This window comes from Lichenostomus cassidix, chromosome 6, assembly GCF_008360975.1.
Source record: "Lichenostomus cassidix isolate B80296 chromosome 6, HeHo_3.0, whole genome shotgun sequence".
In the NCBI taxonomy this organism is placed as follows: Eukaryota; Metazoa; Chordata; class Aves; order Passeriformes; family Meliphagidae; genus Lichenostomus; species Lichenostomus cassidix.
In genome coordinates, this window is record NC_139487.1 from 355,674 (window position 1) to 369,561 (window position 13,888).

At 44.7% G+C, this 13,888-nt stretch overlaps 1 protein-coding gene across 2 annotated transcripts in view; it reads right to left on the reverse strand.

Moving 5' to 3' along the window:
* INPP5A (inositol polyphosphate-5-phosphatase A) overlaps positions 1–13,888 on the reverse strand; it is a 173,747-nt gene that overhangs the window by 118,585 nt on the left and 41,274 nt on the right. For both annotated transcript variants that reach the window (XM_085064569.1, XM_085064570.1), the window contains exons 3-4: positions 8,179–8,279; positions 7,078–7,165 (exon numbers count right to left, since the gene is read on the reverse strand). In XM_085064569.1, coding sequence (XP_084920695.1) covers positions 7,078–7,165; positions 8,179–8,279 — 189 coding nt within the window. The remainder of the gene's footprint in view (positions 1–7,077; positions 7,166–8,178; positions 8,280–13,888) is intronic.

The following is a 13,888-nucleotide window of genomic DNA, read 5'->3' on the forward strand; positions in this document are numbered from 1 at the left end:
AGGTCAAACTTCATGACACACATTTCAAAAAGCTCCCAACTGTGTATTCCAAAACTCCTGAAAAAGCAGGAGGCTGTAGAGGGAAGAGATTCTGTTTTACAGTGAAGACGATGGACATGATGAGGTAAGAACTGCTGGAAAATGTGCAGGAGCAGCACCAAGTGCAGTACCAACCCTGATCCATGGCAGGCACTGCCACCACGAGGCTCCATCCTGTTTTGCATTGCTTGTATTTCCCTGCACACAGAGTTTAAATCCTCATTTTTCAATTTCCCTTTTTCTACCACACACACCTCACTAGAAGCACTTCCATGCATGCCTGGAGATTTGCTTCTGACATTTTAGGGGGTTTATAAGGAATATTAACATGTTTTTTAAATGGTTTTATTCCTTTAATTCTGCCCAGGAAGTGAGTTAGCAGTATCCAAGTAGCCAAGCACCTGCACACAACCGAGTGCTCTGCTTCGAGCCCTTGCCCAAGATTACTACACAGCCCTCTACCTGGGCACCATCTTGCTGCCATCACTCCTACACATGCTCCCACGTGCTTGAGTATCAGAAAAAAAAATCCCAAAGAACTGGCAGAGTAAGATTTGTTTAAAAGTATTTATACTAACTTACCGCTTAGGGAAAGAAACCCAAAACAACAGACAGAGGGAAGCATTTGCTCAGGAGTGATGTGGGAGACCAATGATGACAGAAGACTTACAGGTTTCTCATATGTACCTCTTAGAAAGGAGTCTGAACTTTTCTCCATCCCAGAAGATTGTTCCCTGGATGAACCTCATAGGAGTTAATTTGAGAAGAGAGTCTGAGTGACACTCCTGGCTCCTCCTGTGGCATCACTTTCACTTGCAGAACAGCCCAGTCCCCAACCCTCCCTCCAGGGATCATCACATCTCTGCCAAGCTGTGCTGCTGCCACCCACTCAGACTAATTCCTACTTCTCTGGGTTGGCATCATTTTTACAGATAACATTATAAAAATAAACAGTGGTACAAAATATCATTCTGCGGAAAGGAAATAAAAAAGGATAAGCTGGAAACAGGCTCATGTGAGTAGCAAAAGAAAATTCAAATCAAGATGACAGTAATGGAGAAGCAAGAAAACACACTCCCAAACACACTCCAAAGTTCAAGTGGGTCACAGACAGTGACAAATCTGAGATTGTGATCAACATCCCGGCGGCAGCAGAGCCCCTTCCCTGGCCTCCCCAGGGCCAGAGTGCTCCCTGTATCCCATCTGGGGCTGTGGAGAAAGACACCCTCTGTGTCTGTGTGTGTATGTGTGGCACACTGGAGCTCCAGCACTGAAGCCTGGTGCTCCAGCTCCATCTCCTGGGGAAATGCCGCCTTTCTGCCAAGCCTGAGCATTCCGTAGAACTGTTAATGAGAAGCAGGCTGAGAACTCATCAGCATGTGAATTCCCTCAATATTCAATTCAATTACATCTCTCTTCCTAAATCATCTTTTTTACTTAACCAAACTCTAAATTGTCAGAGCTAATAAGCTTGGGAGAATCAGTGTACACCATCCATTTCTGGGAACAGGACGATATTTTCTAAGACGCATTAATAACCATGACAGGATTTATGTACGAGATAAATTAATTTCAATTTCCTTTTTCAATTAATGGCCAATTATTTGAACTCAGCTCAACCAAAAATATTACTCAAGTATCATTAATCTAACAAAAATTAACTTTACTATTCTCTCAGTAATGAACAGATATAATTTTAAGGCACAATAACACATGGAATAACATGTTGCCCATCTGTATTCTCAAGACCACTGCTCCTCACTGGAGCCCCCCATCATGCTGGCTCAGGTTATTGCTCTTAAGGATAGTGATCTGAGCACAGCTCTGCCCTGGATGCTGCTGCAGGCCACCAGTGCATTATCTTCTCTGCAGTAAGAGCCATTTTACATTAAAAAAATACTGGTACAGAGTGTGTGAAGTAGAAACAATCAAGGGGAAAAAAAAGAAAGCACAACCTTTACCTGCACACCCTAGCAGTGCCTTGCTTTATCTTCACTGTTCCCACAGTCTGGTGCCACCCACCCCACTGAGGAGCATCACTGCTCCTCTACACCATCAGAGCCTGTCCTGCTCTGGACAGCAATGTGCCACGCTGGTGCAGGGCTGGATGGGAGCACCACTAAATACCTGCGCACAGGGAGGGGACCAACAGGCAACCAGAGAAACATTCAGCTTCCCACATCCCAAGGATCTGTGCCCCACTGGACAGAGGTGCAATGTGTCATGGGTTTGAGACCCACATGGGCATCAACTGACTGGTGCCTCTGTCACCTTCAGCACCCCAGACCGCTCAGCCTCAGTAACTGAAGTGCAGGTTTGGCAGGGGTGTGAGAAGAAAGCTTATCAGAAAAATGCCTGTTACCACGGTATTCTCTATTTATAACTTATCTTTGTCCACCTTCCAGGTGATTATTGAAGGGAAGTTTCATTTCAATCATTATCTCACCAGACCCGCCCTTTGAAAGTGGGGTCTGGTGAGATAATGATTGAAATTATCAATCTCTCACAGCACAGCAACCTCTCTCCCTTCAATCTATTGATATCAATAAAATTCTGCTTGCAGCTTGCAGCTCTGGTGCTGTTTAAACACATCCCTCTAATGTCAGAAACACTGGTTTTGAGAAGTTGTGGTTTGTTTTGGTTTTTTTTTAATTTGAATGAAACCCTGCTATGCAATGACCTTCTCAACTTCTCAGATTTTTACCTATTTCAGTCTTCTCATATCTATCTTCTCATTAATCGTACAGTCTCTGACAAAAATCAAGATCTACCTCCTAGATAACATTTTATACAACAAAAGCTATGACACTTTCAAACACGGATTTACAGGAGGTTGTGTTTCACAAAGCTTTGCCAAGCCATTCAAGTGCCTGAAATTTCTGGCTAGCACATGAGCCAGTTCATCCGCACTTGACTGCTATTGTTATTTCCAGTCAGAACTGGAACAGCAGCACAACTGCCAGTTTAGTTAATCTGAAATTTCTGGGAAGCCATTCTTAGACCTGAGGAGGCTGTCACCCACCACTCTCATCCATAACTGCACTACCACCTTCCCAGTGCTGACAGGCAGCAGCTCTCTGCCAAGAGATTAATCTTCAGGTCATTTTTACATTTGATAAAGCTGTGCCTCTCTAAAGCGTGACACGACCTGCTCCATCCCTGTGCCCCCTGTGACACCTCTGCTGCTCCCAACATCTGGCTTCAATGAAAGCCCTGGGCCAGGAGTCATTGCCCAAACCTGCCTCCCATTCCCAACCCCACCCTCAGATCCTGTGAGCTGCCCCTGGCACAGAGACCTGCTGGCCATGCACTCACTGCTTGGGGGGTTATTTTGGGCACATGTTTAGTACATTTTGAGTGGAAGAAAATTCCACACAGTCTCACCCTACTATCTCTCCTGGCAGAACAAACACAATCCACCACGGTTCTCTCCCTCATCATGGCACCTACCCACAAATCTCAGACCTAAAACCAGCTGCTTCTACACCAGACTTGGTATATGTGACAATAAATGACAAATCCCGATATTAAGCTTTATGTCTGGGATGATGCAAAATGAACCATTTTGATCCTTAATACAAAGCAAATTATTAGTTTTTAAAACCAAATCGCTCCACTAGAGACACCTCAAAACATAACTGGTTTGCTATTTCTCATATGGAATTTGCACCTATGCTGCTGTGAGCTGGAGAGAGAGGCTGCTGACAGTGTTGTCTCAGGTCTTGCTGCCTGTCCTATCACAGCCAAGCTGAGTAACTGTGGGCAGCAAAATCTGGTTTAGTTTTGCAGGAGCCAAGCCAAGGAAAACCTTACAGAGGAAGTGATGCCAAAACTGCTAGAAAAGGGGATGTGAGAGCAGCAGGGATAAAGGTTAGCCAAACTGTAACTGTTTGGGCTTCTCCCTTTCTAAAGAAAATAGCATTATACAATATATGTGATAAACATATTTCAGAGAGGTAATAATATAATAATGACAAGACTACCATCTGCTGCCAAGTTTGTGCCTTAGAAGGGATGGAAAAATACCCACAGAAGTTATAGAACTTTGAAATCAAACAGAACTAATGAGGAAACACACATGACAACGTGCAAGGCAAACCACAGCGGAGATAAGACCAAAACTTTACCCTAAATGGACACACCACATGTGAAACCCCCACTCAGACATATGCACATACACACACTGAGCAGAGGAGCTGGAGATCAGTGGATCTCAGTGAGTGAAAAAACGTTTCTATGAAACTTTGATTCCTGACAGCAATCTCAGGGAATTGGGGATGAGATTGAATGTGAATGAGGACTGTGAGCATTCACTGCCAGAGAGCAGACTCTAAGAAGTCAGAAGGTTAAGGAGCTCAGCCTGAAAGTGCACCCTCTCGCCTTTCTAGGTTTTTGCGCTTTGGTTCCAAGACTGAAAACTAGCAATGAAGGTATAAAACACTCCTCTAGCACACAGCATTTCCTCATGGTAATAGTAACGTAAAACATGATCAAATAATTGCTCTTCCTTTGGGTTTTGCCTTTTCCACACTAAGCAGATTCAGCTCTAAAAGGTTCTTACGGGTTGGAAAGAAAAAGAGACAGAAAAACCCCAGAAACATCACTCTATGAGGCCATATTTTTGCTATACTTCTAAAAATTGTGACAGAAGACCTGGATCCCAGAACACCCTTGCTGCCCTGCTGGATCCCAGAACACCTTGTGCCACCTTTGCCTTGTCTGCAATTGGAGACAAAATCCCTGTGTTTCCTTCACTCCTTCTCTACTAGCTCTGCTTTCAGGGATTGCATTCCTTACTGAGTGACAGCATTACATCAATATCTTGCTTTCAGTTTGTCAACACAACCCCTAAATCCCATCCAGAGTACTCCCTCCTGGACAGGAGCACCAACACACTGTGCTCATTCCTATTTCCCAGTAGCTTTGCTATTTTTTGATTCTACTACCAGTGTTTCACTCTTGCTGACAGGCCCCTGACATTGATGAGCCTAAACAAGATCTAAGGAGTCCCATGGGAAATTCCCTCTCTCCTGCCATCCTCTCCTTTTGGGACTGATGGAGCCATTTTCCAGCTGTCCAACAGCCCTCACTAGTCTATGTGGCACTATTTACAAACAGCCTGTCGTGTGGGGTACACATCAAAAACTTCTATAAACCCATTTCATATCTTTACAGTTACCAGTTCAACAGAGGGTAATTTAACCAAACAATAAGAACATGTGTAACCACACTGTTTTCCATGGAAAATACCATTGGTACTAGCACTCTTTTTTTCCCCTTCCCCTTTATTGAACCAATATGTTGACAGAATCTTTTTCCCCTGGAAGGCCCAGCTTTAGTAAATAAAGCATTAGAAGAAAAAAATATGCAAAGTAGTATTAATGACAAGAAAGGGAGGAATACAAAGGTGGTTGGGGAATACTGCAAGAAATCTCTGCCTAGAAAATAATACTGGTATGTGAAACAAGAAACCACATTAGCTCTTGAACTGGGAACTTTGCAAAATACAGAGTTTTTCACAGAGACAAAAACAGCACATGCTCTAACTGGGATACCTGTTAACCTCAGTAAGAGCCTTTTTAACCATCATAATGGCATCAAATCAAATCAATGTACCTCATGCTAAATAACTTCAATACTATGAAGTATTGTGACTATTTTTAAACAAACAAACAAACAAAAAAGTGTTATTTTGTTATGGACTGCATTAGTCTTCCATGCTGATTCCCAAATAAAGATCACAGATGGTTATCCCTTTTTCCTGTATCACAGAAAAGTCTTGGCTGGAAGGGACCTCTGGAGCTCACCTGGCTGAAGGCAGATCAGGTAAAAGCAGAGCCCCTGACAGCTTCCCTGCCCACACCAGGGGATACCTGCTGTAGGACCCCTGCGGCGTCTCCACCAATGCATGGGAATTATCTGGATGCAGCTCTGCCCTGTGAGTGACCCCAAAACTCACAGCTCTGTCCTACTGCTCTTTACCTACCAGCACTTTCTGAACATCTGCAGAATACAGTTTCAACGTTGGTGACTGAGATTTGGTTCCACTAAGGCTCAGTAAAGCTGATAATCCTGTTTTTATCTTCTTTGATTAGCAAGAGAAAAAACCCACTGATGCCTCTCCTCCAGTTTCATGTTAGCTGGGCTTCTAGAGAGTCATTAAAAAAAGAAGAAGTAAAAAACTTTCCAGGTCCTTATTCCCCAAGCTTATATGCCTCCAAGATGGGGTTTGTGTGTGTGCTGGGCAGCTGTCTTTTTAATTGTCTGAACTGTGTCCCAGGCTGTTTTGGCTGCTGGGCAGCACCAGGTCTTGAGCTGGCCTCCTCTGAGCCACCACTGTCACCGAGCAGCACACCAGGGGAGAAGGAAGCTTCTGCCCTGGGAAGAAGGGAGATGTCACTGATTCACCTCCAAAAAGCTGTTCTTTTCTGTACAAACTAGCAGTGATTGCCTGGACAAACAGCAGATGTGTTGGCACAATGCACAGCCTTGGCAACAGCCTCACAAGCCCTTCTGCTCTGCAGAAAAGGCAGCCCTGCACATATAGTTTTACATGTACCTAAACACCACTTGTGTGCTAAAACAAACTTGTGCTCTGGCTCTTGTCACCATGCCCCAGGCCAGTGAGGCTGGGAGCCAGCTCTGGAGATCCCTTACAAGAGCTCTGAACCCTTGCCAAGCTCGTCACCAGCTCATCACACTCAGTGCTGGCACCACCTCACACTGCCAGACACTGACACGCTCTGAAATGGAAGGTGATTCTGAGCCACCAAGGTTAGCTGTTGGAGGAAAAAAGGCCTTTGACAACATTAAACAAAAGACTGTCTGTGCACATTGATATTCTGCTCATTTTACAAGGAAGCACCTCTGTGAAACCAGCATGTACACATGCCACAGAGTAAACACTCTTAGTAGTAAAGCATGGTAGTAGTAAAAACATCAGGATGGAAACAGCTCAGAGCCCCACATGGGTCAAAAGTCCCAAACAGAAGAAATTCACCTTTGGTTAAACTAAACTTGTGAAATAATGAAACTTACTGTGAAATGTTCCTGTGATTTATAGTTCTCATCCAGGTAAACTCGAGCTCTGTTGTAATCTTTCATTGCATCACTTGATAACAGTTCTCTGAAATCAGAGAAAGAAAAGACTGAACATGTAAAGGGAGATGCAAATTGTCCTAGGTTGCAATATAGATGTAGTTAAGTATTCTATTACCACCAGCTGTGGGCCGTTAGCTGCTATCACCTGCTAATGACCCACTCCGGATGACAGGCAATGGGCCATCAGAGACCCACCGTGTGACTCATGGACTTATCTCATCCCATTGTGGGATGCTCTGCCCAGGAGGGAGGAACCAGGTGTTCCAACCTGGATATAACCTGGCCCTGGAACTGCCTGAGCTAGCCCTGTCTACTGGGTTCCCAGAGGACGAGAGCTACACTGGATCTTCAGCTGGAGACCAGACCTTCACAGGATCACCACTTCAACTGGACTACTTCAGTTGGACTGCTACCACCACCCTAACAGGGTGTTAGGTTGTATCTGACTTTGTCAGTGCTTTTTTCCTTGTATTATTTCACTTATTTTTAATTTCAATCTTGACTTGTGATCTCCCACTGGTTTGTTTTCAAACCAACACACAAATGTACTGCACTGCCTCAGCACTGCACTGCCTCAGCACTGCTCTGCGCTGTGACATCCCCAGCATCACCCAAAGGAATCTGGGACCTTCCTCTCCTTCTGGGGGGAATTTCAGGGACAGAGGAATCCCCTGACACAGCCAATTGCCTGCATGCTCCACAGCTAGCCCTCATCAGCTGCACCTTCACTGTGGATGGCGAGTTCCCCAGTGCCGTTTGGACACTACTGGGAAGGACGCGGGTCTCTGATGCGGACAAAACTGCACGAATTCGGGCGATTTGCGCCGAAATCTGAACGCGACCCCCGAGCTCCGTGTCCGGGGTGCACCACCGGATGCCGCCAGCAGAGGGCGCGGGCGGCCGCGGCTCACGGGGCGCAACCGCCGCGCTTCTTTCCCGCCCCGCTCGGGTTTGGAGGCGATAAATGAATTAAATCGTCTCCCGGGACATTCCGCTCTTGCCTTGTCTCCGGCTCCAGTCTGTGACCCCACCACTTACTTCACGAACTTGTCCACATGAGACATAGAAGCTTCATAGTTTTTCCCTCCAAATTCTTGGCAGTGTAAAGCCATGAAGTGGGGCTTGTGTGCATGGACAACCTGGAACAGAGAGAAAAGCAAGTTTTAACCAAGTTAAACAGCTCGGCACACAGCATGAACAACACAGATCCAGCTGTTCAGAAAGGAGGACTGGCAGCTTCTACCTGAGAGGTAACTGGAGCAATAAGCAGCAAGGTGAGCATCATTTGCTATCCACATAGAAGAGTCATAATACAAAACTATTGTCTCAAATATTCTTAATTAATATTTTCTTTTTTAAATGATGACTTAGTTCCTAGGCATTTAAAATATAAGTAAACTTTTCCAACTACCCTCAAAGACCTGACATGATTAATATGACCAAAACCTTTCCCTGTCTGCAAGGCAGAAGAATTCAAACCATCAATTCATTTGTTAGAAGGGATTTTTTCCCACTTTTACAAAATTTCTCTGTACTGTTACCTGTTGTGTTTGATATTTTTATTGATGGACTATCTTGTTTACAAAAGTATTTAAATAACAAATGCACACACCTCTTAAAACAGGAGGCATGGAAATCCATCACACTATTCCAGGCATTAGTCTTGAAAACTGCAAATATCTTAGATTTTATATAGTTAACACTAGAATGCAATTACCATAGCAAAACCCTAGAATGCTTATGTCTTTCCTCACATCTCAAATCAAATACAGTGTTTATGAATTTGCTGCCATTTTAAATGCACATTCAATGTTACTCTGTCCTATGGAATTTTGTCTGCTTTGCCTCTATTCAGAATTGCAAACACCACATCAAAAATTATTGTGAATTAATGGACACAAGCTCCAGAATTACTTCCATTTTAAAAGGGAACAGTGTGAAACAATCAACAATGTGCCAGTGCAAGAACACATGGAGAAAACCCAAAATAGGATTCACTTATTTCTGATGGGTGGCATTGGGCAGCAGAGGCCATGCTGCCCATGCAGCCATTGGGAGGAGGAAGAATGGTTTCCACCAGCTGCTTCCATCAAAATCATAACCAAGTCCTCTGTGCAGGGCTTGGTGCCAGCAAGCTCGGGGTGCTCTGTAGATGGGGTCACAGCTTCTCCCCCTCACACTGGAACACAGCCATGAGGAAGGCAGACACAGGAACTGAGGAGTTCTAATCTCAACACACCACAGTGAAGAACAGCTGAAACAGTCCACTAGACTATGCTGCTCCAAGCTGGCCTAAAACACTTCCAGGGATGGGACACCACAACTAGAAGTTGTGGATGTTTCTTTTAAACAGTGGAGAGAAACTGCCATTTGATGTGATGACAGTGCAAAATCCCTCATTCCTGACAGCACAAATAATCTCATTAGACAATAAGCTCAAAGACAATGAATTAAAGATCAGCAAAATCTGAACTGCAGCAGCTTTCAGTTGAGCCAGAGCCCAGGTGACTGCATTGAACTGGCACCTTCCTGTGACAGCAGCAGAGTTGCCCAGCTCGGGGACACAGCGCAGCACGGAGAGCCCACAGGCACCAGCAGATGACAGTCGGTCACTGCTGGAGGCTCCACACTGCCTGTCAGGAACAAGAGGGCAAGGTGACAGTAAGGTTCATCACCAGCTAAGCAGCACACTCTTCCTCAGGGACATTCCTGGAACACTGCTCTCCATCAGTGCTCAGAGCAGTCCCTGTCAGCAGGCTGGGGGGACCAGGATCAGCGGTGGAGAGGGCAGTGGGACTCAAGCCATAGAGCCCAGTGAGGGGAAGCCTGGCAGTGGTTTGTGCACACCAAAGCCAAGGAGAACCAGGTGTACTGCTACACCCAGGTCTCACAGTGAACTACAGCACTGCCAACCTACACCAGGTTACCCTTGCAGAAAGAAGGGAATGTCCTGCCGTGTGTTTCCAAGTAATTTCCAACAGTCACTTCCTCTGTAGCTCAGCTTCCCCATCATTGAAACATCTTGGCACTGACCTGCTTGGTGAAACATTCTGAGGGGAGCTGCTGGCAGTGTTACTGTATGAAGGGAAAAAGTAAATACTCCCAACTCAGGTGTTTGATGATCGTTGAGCACTTTCATTAGCTCATTAATGCTGCTTTCTGCCAACAGGGATATTAGCAACTTGCTTTAAAAGCAGGCCATCATCAGTAGGGATGGAGAATGAGCCAGAGCAGGACCCAACTGAAAGTTTAACTGCAGGGAGAGGCAGGGGGAAACCAAGCAGGTGACAGACCAGATGTCTAAAACCATATCTGAAATGCAAGAAATGATACCCAAGTGGGACCTGCTTTTCCTCTGATACGTATTTCGTATTGTAGATTTACAAACAACTAAGGCAAAATAGCTGAGAAGGTGTCCCTGAACAGATGCTCCTTTCTTCCCAAGGCACTGCCCATGGGACCACTGGCAGCAGCCTGCTGTCAGAGTACAGCAGCAGTGAATGACAATCAACGACTAAGTTTACCTGGATGGTTCATATTGTTCACTGTCTGGAAAGAAATACTATCCAAATACAGCCTGTGAAGTAGAATTCTGGAACAGAGCTCATCTGTGGACCCTAACACCGTGCCATCCCAATTCTCCATGTGCTTTATTACTCCAAATCAGCTTCAGATTCCAATTAATGGTCTTATCTGTTTGGAGAACTCTCTGAAATCACCATCAGTAAGCAGTTGTAACTAATCGTGTAAAGCCAACACATCCACTCTCACTGTTTCAGGGTCACACGTGCAGTAGCATCGACGGTGGATGCAGCAGGAATGCACATTGTGTGACTCATTTTAACTGCTGTGGGTTTGCTTCTTACGCAGCTAACGAAAATAATAAATGGATAAGACAAAAGTATAATAAACTATTTCAAGTAAGATTTAGGCACAAACTGTCTCACACGCACGAGTGATCAGTCACAGGGAGCCCTAAATAGGGGCAGTGAGAGAACACTGGAGAACAACTCTTCTGTGCTGCAGTAGCAACAGAAAACACTTCCAGGCTCTGGAAGTGCAGGACACAGATTTTCTGTTTGCATACAATCCTAGAGGACTTGGAATCACAGTGGGTATTAAAAAAAAAACCCAAAAAACATATATATATATATATATATATAATTTTTAATGAGGAAACAGCATTGGCTTATTAGCAGTGAGGTCGTTAAGGCATTCCTTGCAGGTTAAACCACTAGAACATACCTGAATATTAGTTATGTCCTCCCATATAGTAAGTACCCTCCAACTAAAAGCAAATTGGCTCTGCTTCATTACCTTTTACTAGTTTTCTACTCTTATGGAAGAACAAACAGTACATAATAATGAGTAATGAATACTTCAGAGTTGAAAACTCACAGTTGCCAGAGGTTAAAGATCATACATGAGACCACATAAATAATGAATTTGCATCCACAGCAGCACAATGGTTTTTACCAAGTTGGGCATTATTTTCAATTCTGGATAGACAAAAATAGCATAAAGGAAGCCACAATCAGGAGTTATTTTGGGGGACATGGGTAACTAAGCAAGATGCTCCAGCATAGCTGAGTATGAATACAGAACTGGTGAGAAGTACAAACCTGACATCTGCTCATTGCTCCAGGTCTTTGCCTGTCTGGACAAGGGGTGGGGAGGAGACCCAGGCAGGCCACTGGGCAGAGTGGGTCAGGGTCTGCTGGTACTGGGCAGCAGCTGGGAGAGGACACAGCCCTATGCTGCTGGCTGGGCCCCTCAGAGAGGGCAAAGCTAGCACAGGGGCAAGGGCACCAGTGTTACACCTGATCCAACCAAAGCAGAAGAGGAGCTTGAGCCTTGATCTCACCTATACAGGATGGCTTAAAAAAAGCAAAGTAAGAGCTTTAGCTTCCTCGTGAGCTGTGAAATACATACAAGTCAATTTAGCATGTGTGGTCCTAACGCACTCCAAGTATTTTCCATTCCTCTAAGTCTGAAGGGAAAAAGCAGCTCCTCCTGGGGACCAGGCACCCAGAACCCTGCAGCACTCAGGGCCAGCAGCCCAGACCTGCCTTGTCACAGGCCATGGATTCAAACCAACCAACAAACAGCCCGAACAGCCCCCCACCTGAGGAAAAGCACCATCTGAAAAAGGGCCAAGACCACAGCTTGGAAGGGCTGCAACAGAGCTTTTTGGTTAATTACACCCTCTAGTTTATAAAAACAGCATTAAGTCCACTAAAATAATTAAACAATCTTTGAGTGATTAGGTGGAGTTCTGTTGTGTTTTGGGGTTTTGTTTGTTTTGTTTGGTTGGTTTGAGCTTTTTTTGTTTTTCTTCCTTCTCTCCAAAGGGTAACACACGAAGTTCCCACGCAGCAATACCAAGATGACCTTTAGCTATTAGGTAAACTTTTAACTTCTGTATTACTACAAATAAAGGCTCAAAATACTCTCAAACACATCAGGCAACATGGAAAACTGCATTAGGGGAAAAAACCCTCTGGCTCCAAGTTTGAATCTAAAATGACTGTGCATCACGAATGCAACACAAAAAGACTGTTGAAATCAGTGAAAATTTTCAGTAGCTTGAGCTCCTGAACTCCTCCTGCCCCAAACATGAGGCCCAGTGCAGATGGAGAAAGGGCAAGGGATGGGGAAGGAGGGAGTGAAAAGGAAAAAAGCTCTAATAAATAAATATGTCAATAAAAGGCCTCTCTCTGTGCTCCGACATCCTTCCCTTGCAAACAGCTTCCTTCATGCTCTTGGAGCTTCTTGTTCCCCCATATTTTTTCCTGTGCGCTGACATGGAGGCTGCAAGCCAGGGCATGGGCACTTTGCACAGGTGGGATAAAATTCCTATGTGCATATTCTGTGAATATTCTCATTTGCATAGCAGCTAGTTCACCAAACCATGCCACTGCTTGTTAAGCACTAACATCTAGATCATCAATCATCCCATTTCTTGATAAGCACCAAAGTCTTCCCTATCACACATTAAATGCTCCAAAACACTGTTCTCAGGCTGTCCCGCTCTCTCCCAACAATCCCTTCCCCTCCTTGTTTTCAATGCAGGTTTTTGGGGTAAGAGAATTTTTACTAGCCCTCCGTATGCTACCATGTTCTCAGAAATGCATATGGTATATCAGTCAATGGCAACACGTAAGTGACTTGTATTTACCCATGACAGCAAATAACATCCCTTATTTCAATTTACTGGAACTTATAAACAAGCCCACAGAATGCTATGTAACCAATATGCTCTCTGACATCAGTTGAAAGACATTACAGGTTCAATATCTAGAAACATTTTAAACGTAGAGAGGTAATGGTGCTTCCTCTTCTGTGAAGAACATTTTAACTGCTTACTCAAGGACCTCATCCTCAGAAGTTATGCAAACTGCCCTGACACAACTGCATATGCAAATTGAATTCCTCAGAAGAATGGAAAAAACTGTGGTCTGCGGTTTATCTGGTTTCAAGTTTACAAAGAGGCACGAAGAGCCATTTTCCAGTGCTGCTGCTGAACCTCAGTTCACAGAGGTTTTGCACAGAGCGTGGAATTAAACACAATAATCCCTCTGAGGCTGTACATTTGCTGTGTTGCTCTGCAGCCTGAGCCAGGATGGTGCTAAGTGACTTTTGGTATAAGCATGTTTGTGTCTTCCCTAAGGAGCTCTTTATCAAGAATTGTTCCACTTCCTACTGTGTCGGAGAGTGTGGCGTGAGCAGCCAGCTCACTACAGAGACC